The 18,020-nt window shown below is 34.1% G+C and overlaps 4 protein-coding genes and 3 non-coding genes across 8 annotated transcripts in view; all 7 read right to left on the bottom strand.

Annotated features, from left to right (window-relative positions):
* The window catches only part of LOC111484263 (bifunctional phosphatase IMPL2, chloroplastic), a 5,334-nt gene extending 4,803 nt beyond the window's left edge, over nt 1-531 (bottom strand). The window contains exon 1 of the mRNA XM_023130792.1: nt 62-531. Coding sequence (XP_022986560.1) covers nt 62-416 — 355 coding nt within the window. The 5' untranslated portion in view covers nt 417-531. The remainder of the gene's footprint in view (nt 1-61) is intronic.
* Nucleotides 532-1,613: 1,082 nt separating this feature from the next.
* On the bottom strand, nt 1,614-2,758 carry LOC111484299 (late embryogenesis abundant protein-like). The gene is made up of 2 exons (XM_023130842.1): nt 2,337-2,758; nt 1,614-1,996 (listed from the first exon to the last, which is right to left on the bottom strand). The coding sequence occupies exons 1-2, from the start codon at nt 2,724-2,726 to the stop codon at nt 1,772-1,774; spliced, it is 615 nt and encodes a 204-aa protein (XP_022986610.1). The 5' UTR covers nt 2,727-2,758; the 3' UTR covers nt 1,614-1,771.
* An 836-nt stretch (nt 2,759-3,594) lies between these two features.
* LOC111484250 lies at nt 3,595-8,595 on the bottom strand. Of its 2 annotated transcripts, XM_023130772.1 has the most exons (5): nt 8,521-8,589; nt 7,902-8,193; nt 7,223-7,621; nt 4,936-4,982; nt 3,595-4,854 (listed from the first exon to the last, which is right to left on the bottom strand). In XM_023130772.1, exons 3-5 carry the CDS (start codon nt 7,491-7,493, stop codon nt 3,907-3,909), a joined length of 1,266 nt encoding a protein of 421 aa, XP_022986540.1. In that variant the 5' UTR covers nt 7,494-7,621; nt 7,902-8,193; nt 8,521-8,589; the 3' UTR covers nt 3,595-3,906. The 2 variants fall into 2 exon arrangements, with proteins under 2 accessions (XP_022986540.1, XP_022986542.1); XM_023130774.1 differs by lacking the exon at nt 7,902-8,193 and having other exon boundaries at nt 8,521-8,595.
* Nucleotides 8,596-10,721: 2,126 nt separating this feature from the next.
* Nucleotides 10,722-10,884, bottom strand: LOC111484640. The gene has a single exon (XR_002718565.1). It is a non-coding gene; the product is annotated as a U1 spliceosomal RNA (small nuclear RNA).
* Nucleotides 10,885-12,323: 1,439 nt separating this feature from the next.
* LOC111484633 lies at nt 12,324-12,485 on the bottom strand. Its single transcript, XR_002718558.1, has one exon. It is a non-coding gene; the product is annotated as a U1 spliceosomal RNA (small nuclear RNA).
* A 762-nt stretch (nt 12,486-13,247) lies between these two features.
* LOC111484641 lies at nt 13,248-13,409 on the bottom strand. Its single transcript, XR_002718566.1, has one exon. It is a non-coding gene; the product is annotated as a U1 spliceosomal RNA (small nuclear RNA).
* A 664-nt stretch (nt 13,410-14,073) lies between these two features.
* Nucleotides 14,074-16,441, bottom strand: LOC111484327 (protein CASPARIAN STRIP INTEGRITY FACTOR 1-like). The gene is made up of 3 exons (XM_023130882.1): nt 16,218-16,441; nt 15,221-15,270; nt 14,074-14,390 (listed from the first exon to the last, which is right to left on the bottom strand). The coding sequence occupies exons 1-3, from the start codon at nt 16,393-16,395 to the stop codon at nt 14,256-14,258; spliced, it is 363 nt and encodes a 120-aa protein (XP_022986650.1). The 5' UTR covers nt 16,396-16,441; the 3' UTR covers nt 14,074-14,255.
* Between the last annotated feature and the right edge of the window lie 1,579 nt (nt 16,442-18,020).

The following is an 18,020-nucleotide window of genomic DNA, read 5'->3' as shown; positions in this document are numbered from 1 at the left end:
CCCAAAAAAAAAAAAAAAAAAAAAAAGCATAAAAAACCCTCCAACATAAACAAAAACATACTGAAATCCGCCTTATCAATGATCTCAAATTTCTTGCGAAAGTACTTCAGAATCACTTCCCCAGCAGCATCCGCGACCCTGTTCGCAACTTCGGCAAAGCGATCGAGGTCGTGATCATCAAAACCCATGTCAACGGAAGTGTCCACAATGTTAGAAAACTGGGAATTGGACGACATTACTGAAGAACCGAACTGGGAACGGCGGCAAGGGACAGAAACGGAGAGGGAAGGAGACGATTGTAGTGAGGAAGTCGAGAAATGGGACAAAAGAGAGATGGGTTTAAAGGGAATTGCAGGGGTCGAAAGAGAGGGGAAATTGGTGGCGGATTGAGAAATTGAATGCGAAAGAGAGAACATTGTAGCGAGCACGAGAGGGGGGACTGCAATGGGAGTAAAAGCGAAGAATCAGTGGGGAGAGAGCGACGAATCCGTGAAATAGTGGGAGAGGATGAGCGGGCGCTGGGAAAGAGCTTTTGGTATTATTTTGTGGGTTTAATTAATAAAAATACACTTTAATTTCCAATTTCACTAAAAAAAACACTTTTATTTTTATTTAAAAAAAAAACATTAATGTCAAATTCTCCTTAATGCCTATAATTTAAATATATATATATATATTAAAACGCATTTAAATAATATCTATACATTTTTAAAATGTAATAAAGAAGTTTTAAACTATTTATTTACGGACTAAACAATTTCTTTTTTTTTTTTTCTTTTTAAATATTCTATTCTTTCATTTCTCAATTTTAAAAACTTTTCCTTTTTTTTCTGTTTTTGTAGTATCAAAAACTTTTCACAAAATAAAAAATGCGTACATATACTAAGTTGAGTCTTAGAATTTGAAAACGGACTTAAAAAGCCATTTAGAGATCCTTTACGATCAATTATTTTGGCTGTTGACACAAGTCGATCCTTATTTCTTAGATACCGTCATTACTTCTTCTCCAGAAAAAGAAGTTCATGGCCCGTAGGCCTTTTACTTCCACGTGGCATTGCTACATCTGACTTTTGCTCATGGCAAAAAATCCTCCACTTTTGTCTCCAGTATGAATTTGGGTCGTGCCGTCCTAGTGTGACTAATCATCCTCTCGAACTCGAACTAGCTACTGATCATCGTCTTCTGTTATCATGGAGACCGTTCAAAACTCTACTTTTGGTCCGACTAGCTTAACTGTATTTATTTATTATTATTTTTTTTTTTAAGTTTATAGGGCATTTTAGTAATTATTTTGGATTCCATTATTATAAGGAAAATTTTAAACCTTCAAAAAAAGTTTAAAATATTTTGGGCATTTAAACCAATTTCAAATAGTATTTTTAAAAACAAAATATTCAATAATTTCCATTAAAAAAAAATAGCAATAAATATATTCTGAAAATTTAAAAATATAATTAAAAAATTTAAAATAATAAAGTAATAAGTTTAAAGAATATTTTGATTAATTTAAAAATACATTGGGATTGGCCTCCCATTAAACATTGGTCCTCTAAAGTTGAAAAGGTCAAAACATTGGAAAGAATATTTAGTAATTTCAAAGCAACCAACCAACCAACCAGAAATTAAAATTAAAAAATATATACAAAAAGGAGTTCTACAAATTAAATTCGACAGAAAACCACACACTTCCAAGATAGTTGGAAACATATCCACACCGAAATCCATAAAAACACATCATATCATTCATACAAACACAACACAGATTTGTGGACTAATGGTGGCCAGGAAGTTTCTCTTTGATCTTCTCAAGAACCCCCTTCTTCCCATGTTCTTGGTGTTCGACGTCCACCGTCGATGTCACGGTGGTGCTCTGGTGATGCCCCGCCCCCGTCGTTGTCGTCCCTGCCTCCTTGTGTTTTCCTGTTAACTTCTCCTTTATCTTCTGCGTCAACCCCTTCTTCTTCCTCCTCCTCCCACCTTGCCCGTCGTCCTCCGACTGCAACCACGACACAACATCAATCATATCTTCAAGATCATTCCCTTTACTTAGTTGGGAGTTCAAAGGATAAACATACCATTCATGGCAAATAATTGCATGGTGAAGTTCAAAGTTATTTGTCTAAATTTAAAGGAAAATTATTTATTATTTATTTATTTTTTTCCCCCTAGATTGACACCCGACATAAATCAAGATAGACAAAATGATCACATTACTTACTTGTCATTTCGTTTCAAAAAGGAAGATTTCATTAATATATCCCTTGTACCTCTTTTTTACTATGGCGTAAAAGCTCTAAATTCATAATCTCAACACACAACACACACAATTCACTCACCGAGCTAGAGCTGGAGCTGCTAGAACGAGCCAGCGAGGCATCATGGCCTTCCCTAAGGGGCTGCGTCCTGCCAACAACGTCCCCGCCACTGGACACGGGCTTGGACCCAGTGGTGGCAACTCCGGTGGGGTGCATGGGGTTGCCCAATTCCTCATTCATCTGAACCGGGTTCTCAACGGGCTTGGACCCAGTGGTGGAAACTCCGGTCGGGTGCATGGGGTTGCCGAATTCCTCACTCATCTGAACCGGGTTCCCAACGGGATGGGACCCAGTGGTGGCAACTCCAGTGAGTTGCACGGGGTTGCCGAATTCGTCAGTCAGCTGAACCGGGTTCCCTCGCTCGTCGGTCAGCTGGACCGGGTTGCCGAACTCGTCACGTACATTCGCCATTGATGAAGGTTCTGAAAATGGGTGAAGCTTTGAAGTCGAATTAAAAGCACAGAGGTTGAGAGGATTTAAATACAAATGGGGTTTGCATGTAGAGGAGAGAATTCCACACGTGTACACAGAATAGATATAAGCTTCCACGTGTGGGGATGTGTTGGGACACGTGTGCATTGGTGAGGGTTTGCATGGGTTTTTGGATTGATGATGTCGAAGTTCTCATCACTCTGTTCTGTTAGAAACGACAGCCTTCTTATATTTGTTCTTTAAAAAATAATATATTTATTAGATCCTTCAAAATTTTATGTTTACTTTTGTATTTAATAAATACGAAATTAAAATAATAGACAACAAAATCAATAGTTTTTTTTTTTAAATTAAAAGTTTAAAAAGTAATTAGATAGTTGTCTCAAAAATAATTTTTCAATACTACAATCTTTTAAATTGAGTCTAAAAAATACCTTCACAAAAAAAAAATTCTAAAAAATACTGTTATTTTAAATAAAAAATTATTATAATTGGTTAACTTTCAAAAGTAACATTAACAGTGAAGATAATCTATAAGGTTTCGATAGACAAATTTTGTCTAAAAACATTTATGAACTTTTTTAATGGTTAAGCGTGTTAAATAAAACTACTTTTTAGACTCTTTTGTTAAAGTGAATGGTATTATAAATTAAATAAACATAACTACAGAAGTTTAGCGATGATACATGAATTAACGAGAATGATACAATCATCCATCTGAGAATAGACAAGTGGATAAAATACAAATTATTATCTTAAAAGTTGATGATTCGACCAACAAAAAAAAAAAAAAAAAAGCAAACAAAAATGTTTGTCACTAAGATGACATAAATAGATGAGAGGATGGTGCTCACAAGATCATAGGAAGATTGGGGTATTGGAATCTGTTTTACACAAATGAGAGTGAAAGAATCTCAACTCAATAACATTTATATATATATATATATATCATATCTTTGATATGTATACAGACGTTTAAAATGGAGTTATGGAGTTATGAAGTTGACTCACAATTCCTGTTTCATGAAACATTCAAACACTACAAACAATTTCTGGGAGCAAAGCATTTGGCTGGCTGTAATGGACGAGGGAACACAGCTTCTTATGGCTATGGTTCTCCTGTTTCATGAATGCGACATAACGGGACTGTTAAAATCTTTCATACTTTGCTAGATTTTGCCCAGAAGAATCCTTTCCTTCTTGTGGAGTGATGATTATCAGACATCACTCTAGAAGATCCCTTCGAGCCGAAGGAGAAGTGCCGTTTTAAGAACGGCTTTCCTGAGGAGCTTCTAGTGCTAGAACTCGCAGACATTCTGGAGCCCTTTTCGAGACGGGCATGGTTTTTGAAAGGATTGTTTGATTCAAAATGGCTATCTGCATTACAGTTTTTGGATCTCTTGTATAGACTCTTCCAGTCCATTTCAGCTTTAAGCGCCTTTTCGGACAGCTTCTGCGTGTGCTTCTCCCCGAAGGTACAAACGGGACAAGCCGGGTCGTACTTGTAAATCTCGGGTGTCATACTCTCCAAGCAATCGGCATGATAAACATGTCCACAGGTTAGTACAGCAGCAACAGAAAGCTCGTTGTTAGCAATGATCCTTTGGCTACTCCATGAGGATTTCTCGGTCAATAGTTTTGAGCAAACTCCGCAAGTTTGCAAATCAACTGAGGAGGTTGAAATTCGACTACTAGACCTGGCTATTTTCTCACCGTTAAAGCCGAAAGAGTCGCTATCAAAAGACCATCTTTCTCGATGAGAAGTGGCCATGAGCTCAGAGAAAGCATGGACAGACCAACAATCTGAAGACCCTCCATGTGAGTCACGGACCGATTCGTTGCTCCAAGAGGGAAGCCTTGGTCTATCTTCAGAAGCTAAATAGCTACCTGGTGATTTTAATCCTCGGATTCGGTTGTCAGAACCTTGACGCAACAGCTGATGTCCTGGAGATCGATGGGTACATCTTGTTAGGGATGAATTGGTTGGAGGCAGATAGCTCTGTGATGATAAAGGAGAGGTTGACAAAGATGAAGTTGAAGGCAATGAAAGTGACAATTTTGCAGGAGACTTATATGAGGCTGTGGGAGAATCCATAGCCTCCTTCACCTGCTTGGAACAGAGAAAATTGCATCTTAATGGACTATAGACGGGTTTAGAAAAACTTAACTGGAAAAGACCTTATGTTACCTGTTCTAAACTCACATCTGTTGATACATTCCGTGAATTTGATTGACCTGCCATGAACAACTAGCTGATGTGAGACATGAACACAATAAAAAGGCTAACTGTTTTTAAACTGGTAATTAAACCATTTAATCAGGTGGAGGGGAGAAACAAAGTATTTGCAAGAATCCTCAATTGAACAAGTTTAATTTGTAGAAGGTACCATCTTGTATCCATAAGGTTTTATAGAAAGTACCATTAATAAACCATTTTTCTCAGTTATTTGTCAGCAAAATAAGAATCTCAGTAAGAGCAAAAACCAAGAATAATACCACTAATTTAATAAACATTGATAAAAACAAATTTAAGGAAATAAACTCCATAATTGGATACCATGAATTATTATCTGGAAATACAACCTCAACCGCCCCCCTACCCAAAAAAATGAAAAAATGAAAAAAAAAAACTTCATTTTCTTCAAACCTTTGTCTGTTCAATTTGCACAAACTTGCAAGTTGCACACATTAAGGATTAAACGTGGTTGGATTTAGTTAAGTAGGGTTAAAACCAAAAAGACCAAACTGCACAGATAAGATAGAAACTGATGATTTCCGACGGTTTATGAAGACTTATAGACTGAACTTTAGCTCTTGCAATAGGTAGGCAGACTCCAAATTGAGCAGCTGTTACTGGTTATGCATGGGTAAACAATATTGATTAGAGAAGGGCAATAGACAAATTAAACTGCAACGCAAGAGAGAGAGATAACGGTGTTGGTGGGTGGTGCTGATAGGAAGAATGAGCAGTGGAGAGCGAAAGGATTCGAGAAAAAATGGAGGTAGAAATGAGAATAATGGGGTGGGTGAGGCAGGGAGGAGCAGTGCTGGTAGGAAGAACGAGCGATATTGAAAGTGAAAGGATGAGAGAAAAAATGCTGGTACTGATAGAGGTGATAAAAGTATGGTAGAGAAGCACTTATAGTAAGAATGAAGGGAGACTAAGTTGAGAGAATAAATGAAAGGTGAGATTTGAAAAAGAAGAAAAATAGCAATGCATTATTAACAAGGGTCACCAACCAACCAATCAATATGTCTACAAATGATTTCATCACTCGTAAGAATGAACTAATGCTAATCATGTTGGTCCCTCTCGGTTTGATCAGTCCTTTTAATAATTAATTCACCCCCACCACATATTTTCAACAAAGAAAACATTGGTTTGGAACCCCTATACAAGGGGTGCAGCTTGCCCCTGTTTCTAAGAGTGCTTATGCACTCTACTCGTTACCACTAAACGACAAAGCCTTGAGCGGAAGGAGGGACTCGAACCCTCAACCTCAAACTAAAAAGCTAGTTCGGTTAACCATGGGGATAGTAATGAGAGTAATGGGGTAGGTGAGGCAGGGTGGAGCAGTGCTAATAGGAAGAACTTGCGATATAGAAAGTGATGTGTAAAAGATAAAATGAAGGTACTGATAAAGGTTATAAAGTTGGGTAGAGGAGCACTTATAGTAAGAACGAGAGGGAGATGTAGTTGAGAGAGTGAGTGAAAGTGAGGTTTGAACAAAAAGAAAATTAGCAATGCGTTATTAACAAGGGTCACCAACCAATCAATCAGTTTTTCTACGACTGATTTCATCACTCTTCAGAATGAACTAATGCTAATCATGTCGGTCCCTCTCGGTTACATCAATCATTTTAATAATTAATACACCCGTACTACATATCTTCAATAAAAAAAAACATAACCAAAAAGCTAGTTCGGTTAACCATGCATTCCAAAAGAGCAGGAATTTTCCATTTGATGTTCGATGCAAAATAGAAAAAATGCCTACACACAAAAATCAGAAAGAGACGAAAAGACTGAGCCACAGAACAAAACAAACTAGAGTAACCAGAAGTTGTAATAATTAGAGACCTACATGTTTTGCTAGCTATGTGGCAGGTGCCAGTTAGAGGTTTAGTTGTTCTCCCATGTTCTTTTGCTTGCTCAGGTGAGACAGAGTCGAGTATAATCTTTCAAGTACTCCCTTCTATTATTTTAGAAGCGACATTGTGTCCATGGAATTTCAGTCATATCTTCATTGATGTTCATGCTTTATTGGTTTTAAACAATAACTAAGATCTAGGTTCTTTAACTGATGAGATTGAAAATAAATTAACAAAGAGTTCCGTGCATGCATACTTGTTAAAAACAGGAGACTGAAAAATGCAAAATCAAATGGAGAATATAAAGGGGAATGAAAAAGTAAGATTTTTCAGAGTTATATTCGAATTTAAAAACTTTTAAATCCTACCATCTGGGTGATTACCTGAACTAGGAGTCCTCAAATTATTAGTTGTGCCTTCTGGCGGTGGAGACTTTTGCCATGTACGTCTACGGAGATGTTCAAGTGGACTATCATTGCGACTAACACCATCAGAAAACCAATTTATCGAAGTCTCTTCGCCAGCTACTCGTCCACGATTATCCCATCGAAAGCTCCAACTAGGAGAATACCTCATATTCCTACATAAGGTTTCACTTCCAGATCCACTAACTATAGTATTTTCCCTAGCAGCAACACAACACGCAGATCCCATGCTGGAGAAGGACCAAGATTTTGGTTTTTATGACTTCGCCACAAGAGTTGCTGAAGATCTTCAAACGTAGAACTTTGAGAATAACCCCAGCACCATGCCTCTCAAGGAAACGCCAAACTGTATTTTGTCTAAAATCATGATAAACAGAGATTATCATAAGATAGGACTATAAGGCCAGGAAACGATGTAAACACTAGAATATACAGAAACCCATCCACAAATCATAGAAAACCACCTAAATTTTTCAATGTAATAATATCATTTGATCAAAACCCCTTAATCCAATATAACTTAACTACACGAACCTTTTCCAACTAAAAATAGAACAAAAACAAACGTGATTCTCAAAGTTCAGACAAAAGCATCTCCTAAACTGAAGAAATAACATTTGGAGTACACAAAAGTTACCCGATGGGATATAAATTCTTGGATTTCGATTCCCATTTCCAAATCACTATATGATCACCACCACACAAGAAAGCACATCGACCATAAGATGGAAATCCTAAGCTTTTCCTAGTTCTTTAAGCAAACCGGGACTTCCAATAAAAAACATCCTCCATTACAAACGCGTCGAGTTTCTACCTTCACCCAATCGGTTTTGGTACTAATTAATCACACTCACTGAAAACACAGACAAACACAACCGCACAAGAAACTCTTCTTTTCACGGAATAAATGGACACAGATTCGGTTCAATCTGCAAAATTTGTGGAAGCTGTGAGTAAGTCTAAATTGAAAACCCTAAAATTAGAACTTCGAAAAGGAAAAACAGAGATTCAATCGCTTAAACAAGTCAGCGAGATCCGAACAATTAGCATACAATACGCAAACAAATTCAATCAAATGCCACCATAAAAAATAAAAATTAAAAATTAAAAAACTAAACATACAAAACCAAAAACTTAATACTGAAAACCTCCAAACTAATGAAAACAAACAAAAAAACAAAGGCCTCATTAGAATCTGAAACTCCATTAGTTCAAACAAAAGCAATCAATATACACCGAAATGATCTAAAGCGTACCTTCACAGAGCCCAATCCCAAACTCGAGAGAGAGAGAGAGAGTTTTAGAGGGAGAAATGGAGGAGAAGGCTGAAGCTGGTTTTCTTCACAGCACAGAAAGACTGAAAGGGTAGTTCTAAACGGTTTAATTAACGGCGTTAGGGCATTTGGAGAATCTTCCACAATAGTAACGTTTGGGAGTTAACGGCGGTTTAAGTATTCTTTTTATGTACGGTCGTTACTTCGGGGCTTTTCCGCCATGAAGCCTACGTGGATTTTATTATTATTATTATTATTATTTCAAATTACTTTAAAAAAAATTAAAAAAAATGAAATTACTCAAAAGTATGCTTTAAGTAGCTCTGTACTTGAGCACTATTATTGCTATATATATATATATATATATATATATATAAAGAATTGGTGGTGCAATTATAAATCCAGTTTATGTGATTTTTTATAAAAAAAAATAATTAAAACCCACACTAATAATTATTTAAATAAAATGTTTAAATTTTCATAAATAAATTAATTCAAATTTTGTTTCTCTTAATTATATTTCATGTTTTAAAATTGTTAATACATATTTTTTTTCTTTTTAATTATATTATTATTTAATAGTATAGATGATATTATAATTTTTTTTAGAGAGTAAAATAATACAGAAAAAAAAATTACTAAACATGATTTTTGTTTTGTTTTGTTATTTTTATTTTTTATTTTTTTGTAATAAAAAAATGAAATAAGAAATGGCAAAAATATTATCAAATTGGTCTTACAAAACTCAAAAGTTAAAGGTTAAAGTAATAAAGTACTTTAAACTTTAGATTTATTTCATTTATATAATTTAAAAAATTAAAAAAAATACTCTTAAATAGTTTTTATTTTTATTCTTTAAAATAAAATAAACGTGTAAAACTAAAAGACCATACTATCATTTACATAAATTAATATTAAATTAATATGATAATTGATGTGTTAAAATTAATTATTTAAATATGAAATAAAAATAGGGAGTGAAAATTAAGCAAAACCATGCTTTTCACATTACACGCAAGCATCCCACTACTTTTCTTTTATTTTCCCTTTTTTTATTTTATTTTTTTAAAATATGTATTATATATTTTATTTAAATTTTGTTTCTTATTAAGGATATTAATTATTATATGAATTAACAATTATTTTTTAATCTAGAATTATTGTTGTTGTGTATTTAATAATTTAATTTATTTATATCATGGATTTAGCTAAATTGATGTGATAATATATTTATAACCCACAAAACTAATTGTGGTTGCTATTATTAATTAATCTAAGAACACATTTTGTGTTAAAGATTAGTATAATTATGATTTTATAATCTCGTATAATTTATAATATGTTGTAATATAAATTTTTTATTTTAACAAAAATAAATCAAGTTTGTAACATGAAATTGATATGGGTTCATTACTTGCTTCCATTTTATATCCATTCGACCATCTTTTCGAGAATTGACCATCTTTTCTTCAAAAATCTCGATGTGGGACACAGACACAATTCAGAATTAATCCTCTTTTACATATAATAGATTTTCTAAGAATTAATCCTCTTTTACATATACAATTCAGAATTAATATGTTGGATGATGAAAGTCTCACATCGGCTAATTTAGGGAATGATCTTTGGTTTATAAGTGAGGAATACTAACTTCATTAGTATGAGGCCTTTTGGGAAGCCCAAAGCAAAGCCACGAGAGCTTATACTCAAAGTGGACAATATCATATTATTGTGGAGAGTCTTGTTCGTCTAACATGGTATCGGAGCCATGCCCTAAACTTAGTCGTGCCAATAGATTGGCAACCACATCAGCTAATTTAGGGAATGATCATGGGTTTATAAGGGAGGAATACTAACTTCATTGGTATATGAGACGTTTTGGGCACATCAGCTAATTTAGGGAATGATCATGGGTTTATAAGGGAGGAATACTAACTTCATTGGTATATGAGACCTTTTGGGTGGGAAACCCAAAGTAAAGCCATGAGAGCTTATGCTTAAAGTGAACAATGTCATACCATTGTGGAGAGTCGTGTTCGTCTAACATAATCCTCATTTATATATAATTAATTTATATATAATAGATTTTCATTAGTATAATAAAAGATAAGGGGTGGGGGACTTAATGGTCAAAAATGCTAAATTAGAACATAAAAGATGGATGATTCAAAGACTCGAAATGGGTAGAGGCCGCGCGGACGCAGGCCCCCACTACCACAAATTATGACGTAGGCTCTGCCACGTTGAACAGACCTTAGAGTAGAACCCCTCCAAAAGTGCAATGGAGGACACTAACCTAGGCCATGGACCTTCTTGATCGCCCAAAAACCCCGTCCAGGTAAGTATCTTAATCGAAGCCTGTTGCTTCCTTTTTATACTCGGTGACCATGTATCTTCTTGTAGACTCTGTCGATGTGGGACTAATAGAAACTAAGCCTTGTTTAGCATTTTCAAAGGGATCATTTTTCTTGTTTATTTAAAATACAAAAATTTAAAAATTTTAATTACAAATTATTTATTAATTTTTTTATATAATTTGAAAAATATTGATTTTGGAAAGAATAAAAAAAATACAATTAAATGGCAAATTTTATGTTACTTCAGTTATGATACAAATAATAATATAAGAGCGTGTTAATAAGATATGAAATAATATTAATACAACATTTACATATTAAACAATGATTCAATTTAACCATTATAATTAATATTAACAGAAACGGACTAGTTTGGGTAGGGGCGAACGCAAACCCCACGCTACCACTTCAATTATTAGTTAGTTTTTATAATAGAAAACTGCTAACGCCCATAATCTATCGCTAGTAGATATTGTTTATTTGGTCTTTTTCCTTTCGAACTTTCCCTCAAGGCTCTAAAACATGTCTGCTAGGAAAAGGTTTTCACACTCTTATAAATAATGTTTTGGGGATGTTTTGTTCTCCTTCTCAACTAATGTGAGACATCACAAATGATATCAGAGCCAGACATCGAACGATGTGTCAGCTTTCTCGTTGTTCTTCGAAGGAGAGTAGACACAAGGTGATACACTAGTAAGGACGTTGGCCGAAAGGGGTGGATTTGGTGGCAGTCCCACATCGATTGGAATGAAGAAAACAGTGCCAACAAGGACACTAGGCCCCGAAAAGAAGTAGATTGTGATGTCCGTTGGTTGGAGAAGAAAATAAAACATCATCTATAGCAGAGTTTTAAAGTCTAAATAGGTTCATTAAAGAATAATAAAAAAAACAAATTATTATAAGCTTTTAAAATTATTATTTTGCTCTTCTTGCGTTTGTTGGATGATGAAAGTCGGGTTTATAATCTAAGAATACACTCTCCATTGGTATGAGGCCTTTTGGGGAAGCCCAAAGCAAAGCCACAATATCATACCATTGTGGAGAGTCGTTTTCGTCTTGTTAAATGTTTTACCGACATAAAAAAAAATCCCGGGAGGACCTCAAATGGTAAAAAAGTAGTAAGGCCTTTTGGGGAAGCCCAAAGCAAAGCCACAATATCATACCATTGTGGAGAGTCGTTTTCGTCTTGTTAAATGTTTTACCGACATAAAAAAAAATCCCGGGAGGACCCCAAATGGTAAAAAAGTAGTAACTGACAAAGCTTTTAAAAGTACATTGTAAAATATGGTCGAACTCTTAATTCAAAAAAGTTAAGAAAATTACTATTTAATATTCAGATTAACATTATAAAAATAAACAAACTGGGAATGTATAATTACTTTACAATTAATCACACCATACATGGTACAGATTTTTAACTTGCATTGGGTAGGGGCCGCGCGTACGCAGGCCCCCACTACCACAAATTATGACGTAGGCTCTGCCACATTGGACAGACCTTAGGCGAGAACCCCTCCGCCGTGCAATGGAGGTCACTAACCTAGGCCATGGGTCTTCATGATCGCCCAAACACCCCGTCCAGGTAAGTATGTTGCAACGTAGCTAGTTGCTTAGTTTTTATATCCATCCATCCATTTCTTCTTTTCATTTCTTTCGATGTGGGACTGATAAACTTCCCACAATTCCATTGAGACCTTTGGAAACTATATCATTTCGATTAATTGTTCTATAGCCTTAAGATACGGTGACTTAAATATCCAACTTCAATTAAAAAATTTATATACTTATTAATTATCGATTATGCTCTATGGTATTTTTTTATATTTATATTCTACGTTTGTATTTAAATATTATTTGATAATAATTTAGTTTTTTTTTTAATAATTGAGAACATATTTGTTTTATTTCTCAATTGAATTTTTAACCAAATTTCGAAAATAAATATATTTTTTGCTCAATATTTTTTGAAATTATTATTTTTTGTCTTCTCTGTTCATTACTTAATACAAAATTTCATCAAATGGTATCTAATATGGTAATTACACGTATAAAGAAGTCATTATTAAATAATAATAAAAAAAATATAAATACACTAAATAAATATTTCCGTCGTTGGTTTTATTGAAAAACCAAATCAAATCAACTCTGAGTTGAATTATAATTTAAAAAATAAATTTATTTTTTACCATACAATTATTTGTGCATATGTTTTTAAAATTTGATCAAAACTCCTCTTCCATGTATATTAAAAAATGATCAAAAATATAATTACATTTCAAAATTTATAATTTTATGTTTAGAAGAAAATTATACGAATAACAAAAATAATAGGTTACAAGTTTTTTCTTTTGAATAGGGGACGCGCGAACGCAGGCCCCCACTGCCACAAATTATGACGTAGGTTCTGTCTCATTGGACAGACCTTAGGCGAGAACCCCTCGACAGTGCAATGGAGGTCACCAACCCAGGCCATGGACCTTCATGATCGCTCAAACACCCCGTCCAGGTAAGTAGGTTATTATGTTGCCCATTGCTTTCCTTTTATACTCATTTGCCCATTCCCTTTTCACAATTCTGTCGATGTGGGACAAACAAACTTTGAAACTAATCCTTTTTTATATACAACACATTTTCCTTGGGAATTTTAAATCAATTCTCTCCATACACACTCCATTGAAAAAGAGAACTATATAAATTCCAATTTTATTATTTTTTTAACGACTTTACAATTTAATGATCGATTTCTACCATCTTCAAATGTTGAATGTGGGGACTTAATCACCGAGTTATATTCATATTGGAGATACCCGACCCGATTTCTACCTGTGGGGTAAGTAAGATATGAGGACTTAATTGCGAGATACTGTTTGATGACTTGATTTATAGTGTATAAATTATGGGGACGTAATAACGAGATACCATTTAATGTCCTCCAAGGCAATCAACAACAAAAAAGACAAAGACTTGGGCCATAGCTACACGCCATGACCCAAGTGGGTCCGAAAAATAGAAGCAAACCCAGCCAAGGTCGAGGCCGAGCCTAGTCCATATGGTTTGAGAATTAGCTCGATTTGAAGGTTGACCTTAATGTTAGCGAAATCAATACCAAAATAGTATTATATTAAAGTATATTGACTACTATAATGATAAGGTAACCTATTCCAAAATACACCAAATGTATACATCAAAACATTACTAAAGCTTTATATTCATATATATATCTAAGTCTGTGACCATAGTATATACTATATATATTATACATATAATATGAAACACATGATATTTCTGATTATTTATTTATAAGCTAAGGTAGTGGTAAAAGAGCCCATATTGGTGGTGGATTCTTTTGTTTTTTTTCCCTTAGTTGGGGATGAGCTTGAAAGGAGGCTTCACAAAAGATGGAGATGGATCATATCTTCCATAGTCTTTGGTGTTTACCCTCAAAAGCCTTTCATGGACATCCTCCATTTCATCTCGTGTCGTCCTCTTTCGACCCTGATGATCAAGTTCAAAGCTTTATCGAAGTTAGTTAGGGTTTGGGTAATCTCATAAATATATGGTTTTTGAAATTTAAGCTTATAAATACGACTTTTATCGATACGAGTATACACAAATTGGGTTGGAAATTGTTTTTTGAACCAACACAAAATTTCGAGTTGGTTGGGTTGATGACCATAATAACCCGAATAGAGTTCCCAATCGAACCAAACCCAACCCACTTGAGTTGGATTGACCTGACCAAAATAATGTCAATCCGTGAACTTACTCGAATTTTTTCAGTTTTCCAAAAATCCAATCAAACCCAAATCTAAAAAGAAGAAATCTAACCAAAATCAACCTTCAGAGTTGATCAGGCTCTTGAGTCATATGAACACCCCTACCTACTACCAAGTTTCGTTTTTATTATCTACCTTATATCAATGTTTTCATAAAACCACGTCGATCTTTAAAATCTAAAAAGATGTAGTTTTTATCTTTTAATTTTGATTAAAAATTTAGATGTGTTTCTACCTCCAATCTAAAACAACAAAAATATTGACAAAAAGAGGCCCGTTGAACGTTAGGGTTTCTATAACCGAGCGAGAGACTTACTACTCAGGCTTTAGACCTACCCGTTTCAAAACATCCATTTGTCATGTCATACCATTAATCTAACTTACACCTTCACGGTATAATTTTGGTTATTCATAACAAAAATTTTAGACCAAATTATCACAAATAAGTTTCATATAACTTTCAACCATCCCGAACACAACTATTTCGTTACGAGTCACTCAAGTGGGTTACCCAAACAATTAAACTTTGGATTTAATATAAATACAAACCTCATGCACAACACCATTAACAACCTCATGAACCAGCTTAGAAGGTCGACCTGCACAAGAAAAAATAAAAAGTGCTTATAAAGAACTTACTTTTACTTTTACATTAAAAAATCAGTAATTTTTTCAAAAAAGAACAGACCTTATTTCTCTCCTTAATTTACACGAATAACATATACTACGCATGCAAATAAGATACTCTTTAGTTGTCGGAAACAACATGTTTGAATAAATTTTTGTTTTTGTTTTGCTTTACTTTTTTCTCAAATGAAAAAGTAACAATCCAAATCAAAGTAGCTTTTAAAAATTGTCTATACACTTTCAATTAACACCTCGAGTTGGTTTGGGCTTAGAAATTGTATAACGTGACATATTTGAGAGTCGTTTCGATAAATAATTGAAATCAGTCTAGTTATATTCAAAATATAACATTCCAAGTCTACCACTAGTAAATATTGTCCGTTTTAGCTCATTACGTATCGTTGTTAGCCTTATAGTTTTAAAACACGTTTGCTAGGGAGAGATTTTCACATTCCCCTCTCTAACTAACATGGGATCTCACAATCCACCTATATTGGCATACCGCCCGGTGTCTGGCTCTATATCATTTGTAACAGCTCAAGCTCATCGTTAATAGATAAGAGTGTGGAAATCTCTCCATAATAAACGCGTTTTAAAATCGTGAGGCTAACGTCGATACATAACGGAATAAAACAAACAATATCTACTAGCGGTGAGTTTTGACTGTTACACAAAATCACAAAATAAACAAAAACGTCGAAAACCCACATGCTAAATGGTAGATAAAAACATGGGCGAGTTCACAATGAAACATGTACGACTTAGAAACCTTTAGCACTTCCAAAATAAATGAAAACATCGAAAGCCCACTTGCAGTACAGATGGTGGATAAAAACGAGGTTGAGTTCATAACGAAACATGTACTACAATTACGAAATCTCTGACACTTTCAAATAAGCAAAAGCGTCGAAAAACCCACCTGCAATGCAAATAGTAGAGAAAAACGAGGTCGAGAGGAGGAGGAAGAAGAAGACGAAGCCGAGCTTATACTTGAAAAACATGATTCCCAATATGATAGAAACAACCTTAATGATGATTTGTGAGTGTTTTTCAAAGTAGGTCTTTCTTCTTCTTCTTCTTGTTTTTCCAAAGAGCATAGAACCAAATGATGCTTCCTCTTATGTATGAGTTATAGAAATTTGGTTATTAATTATAAATTATTATTATTATTATTATTATTTAATAAATTACTTTAATGCTTTTTTAATTTAAAATTCAAATGAAAAAGGGAGAAAGAGACCACTTTTCTTTTGTTGGGGCACTAAGTCTAAACAAGCTTTAGTGGATTTTTAAGATATATAATTGGGATTAGCGTCCACGTGAAATTACCTCATTACCCTTCAATTTTCCTTTTTTTAAAAAATATTTAAAATTTATGGATTGGACTAAATTAATGTGATTTAATGAAAATAGTATTTATAAACTTAATTTAAAAATTAAGTAATTAAATAATTATAAAAATAGGAGATTTTTAAAATGTTTTTTTAAGGATAAATTATAGTGAATTTAAACAAATTAAAAGGAAAAAAAAATTTAAAACTATTTTTTATAAAAACTTGAATTTAAAAAAAAAAAAAACTCACGACCCATTTGATAAGTATTTATTTATTTACCTTCATTTTTTAAAGTATATTAAAAAAGTAGGTAATAAAATAAAATAAACTATAAGTAGAATAATAATTATAAATTTAATTTTCAAATTTACTTTTACCCAAATTTCAAATGACTATTTTACTTTGTGGTAAAAAAAAAAATTGGTAAAACCCCCTTGGGATTTGGAAATATTCTTTGACGTATTGAAGGAAGAAACAAAGAAATAAAAATTAATGAGATATTGGATGTGTAATTAAAAGGGAATATAAGGACTGAAATGGAAAATTTTTGGGTCTTTTATGCAATTTCCCATAAGTGGATTACATAATTAAATAAGTAAGTGCCTTAAAAAGGAGAGGAGGAGTTAGGTTGGGTTATAAAGTAAGTTTACGTGGAAATAATAGTGTGCCATTATTATAAATCCTTAAAAGACAAGGACTACACACCAAATACCACTAAAAATGACCCACATAATTGCATCAATGGAGAATAAAGAGACTCTTAGATTTTAGCCTAGATCGTTACGCCTTTCGTGCAGGTCGAAACTTACCCGACAAGGAATTTCGTTACCTTACGATCGTTATAGTTACGGCCGCCGTTCATTGGGGCTTCGGTTGCCGGCTCCCCTGTCATCAGGTCACCAACTTCCTTGACCTTCCGACACTGGGCAGGCGTCAGCCCCCATACATGATCTTACGACTTTGCGGAGACCTGTGTTTTTGGTAAACAGTCACCCGACCCTGGTTACTCCAACCCCCTTTGTGAGGAGGCACCCCTTCTCCCGAAGTTACGAGGCTATTTTGCCGAGTTCCTTAGAGAGAGTTGTAACACTAAAATAATACCCCATCTTCCCATATTTACCTTTATGTATTGCTTTTAATCTTTCGGGTGAAGATTTTGATTATGAGATCCCACATCGGTTGAAGAGGGGAACGAAACGTTTTTATAACAGTGTTAGAAATCTCTCCCTAGCAAACACGTTTTAAAAAACGTGAGACTGATGACGTACGACAAAATAGACAATATTTGCTAATGATGGGCTTGAGATATTACACTGATAACCTAAAAAATTAGATCAACTCAACCCAATCCGTATAGTTTTGGTTGGATTATGAACTTATTTTGATTA

Source organism: Cucurbita maxima, unplaced genomic scaffold (assembly GCF_002738345.1).
Source record: "Cucurbita maxima cultivar Rimu unplaced genomic scaffold, Cmax_1.0 Cma_Scf00009, whole genome shotgun sequence".
In the NCBI taxonomy this organism is placed as follows: domain Eukaryota; kingdom Viridiplantae; phylum Streptophyta; class Magnoliopsida; order Cucurbitales; family Cucurbitaceae; genus Cucurbita; species Cucurbita maxima.
This window is presented reverse-complemented; position numbering and strand designations above follow the sequence as displayed.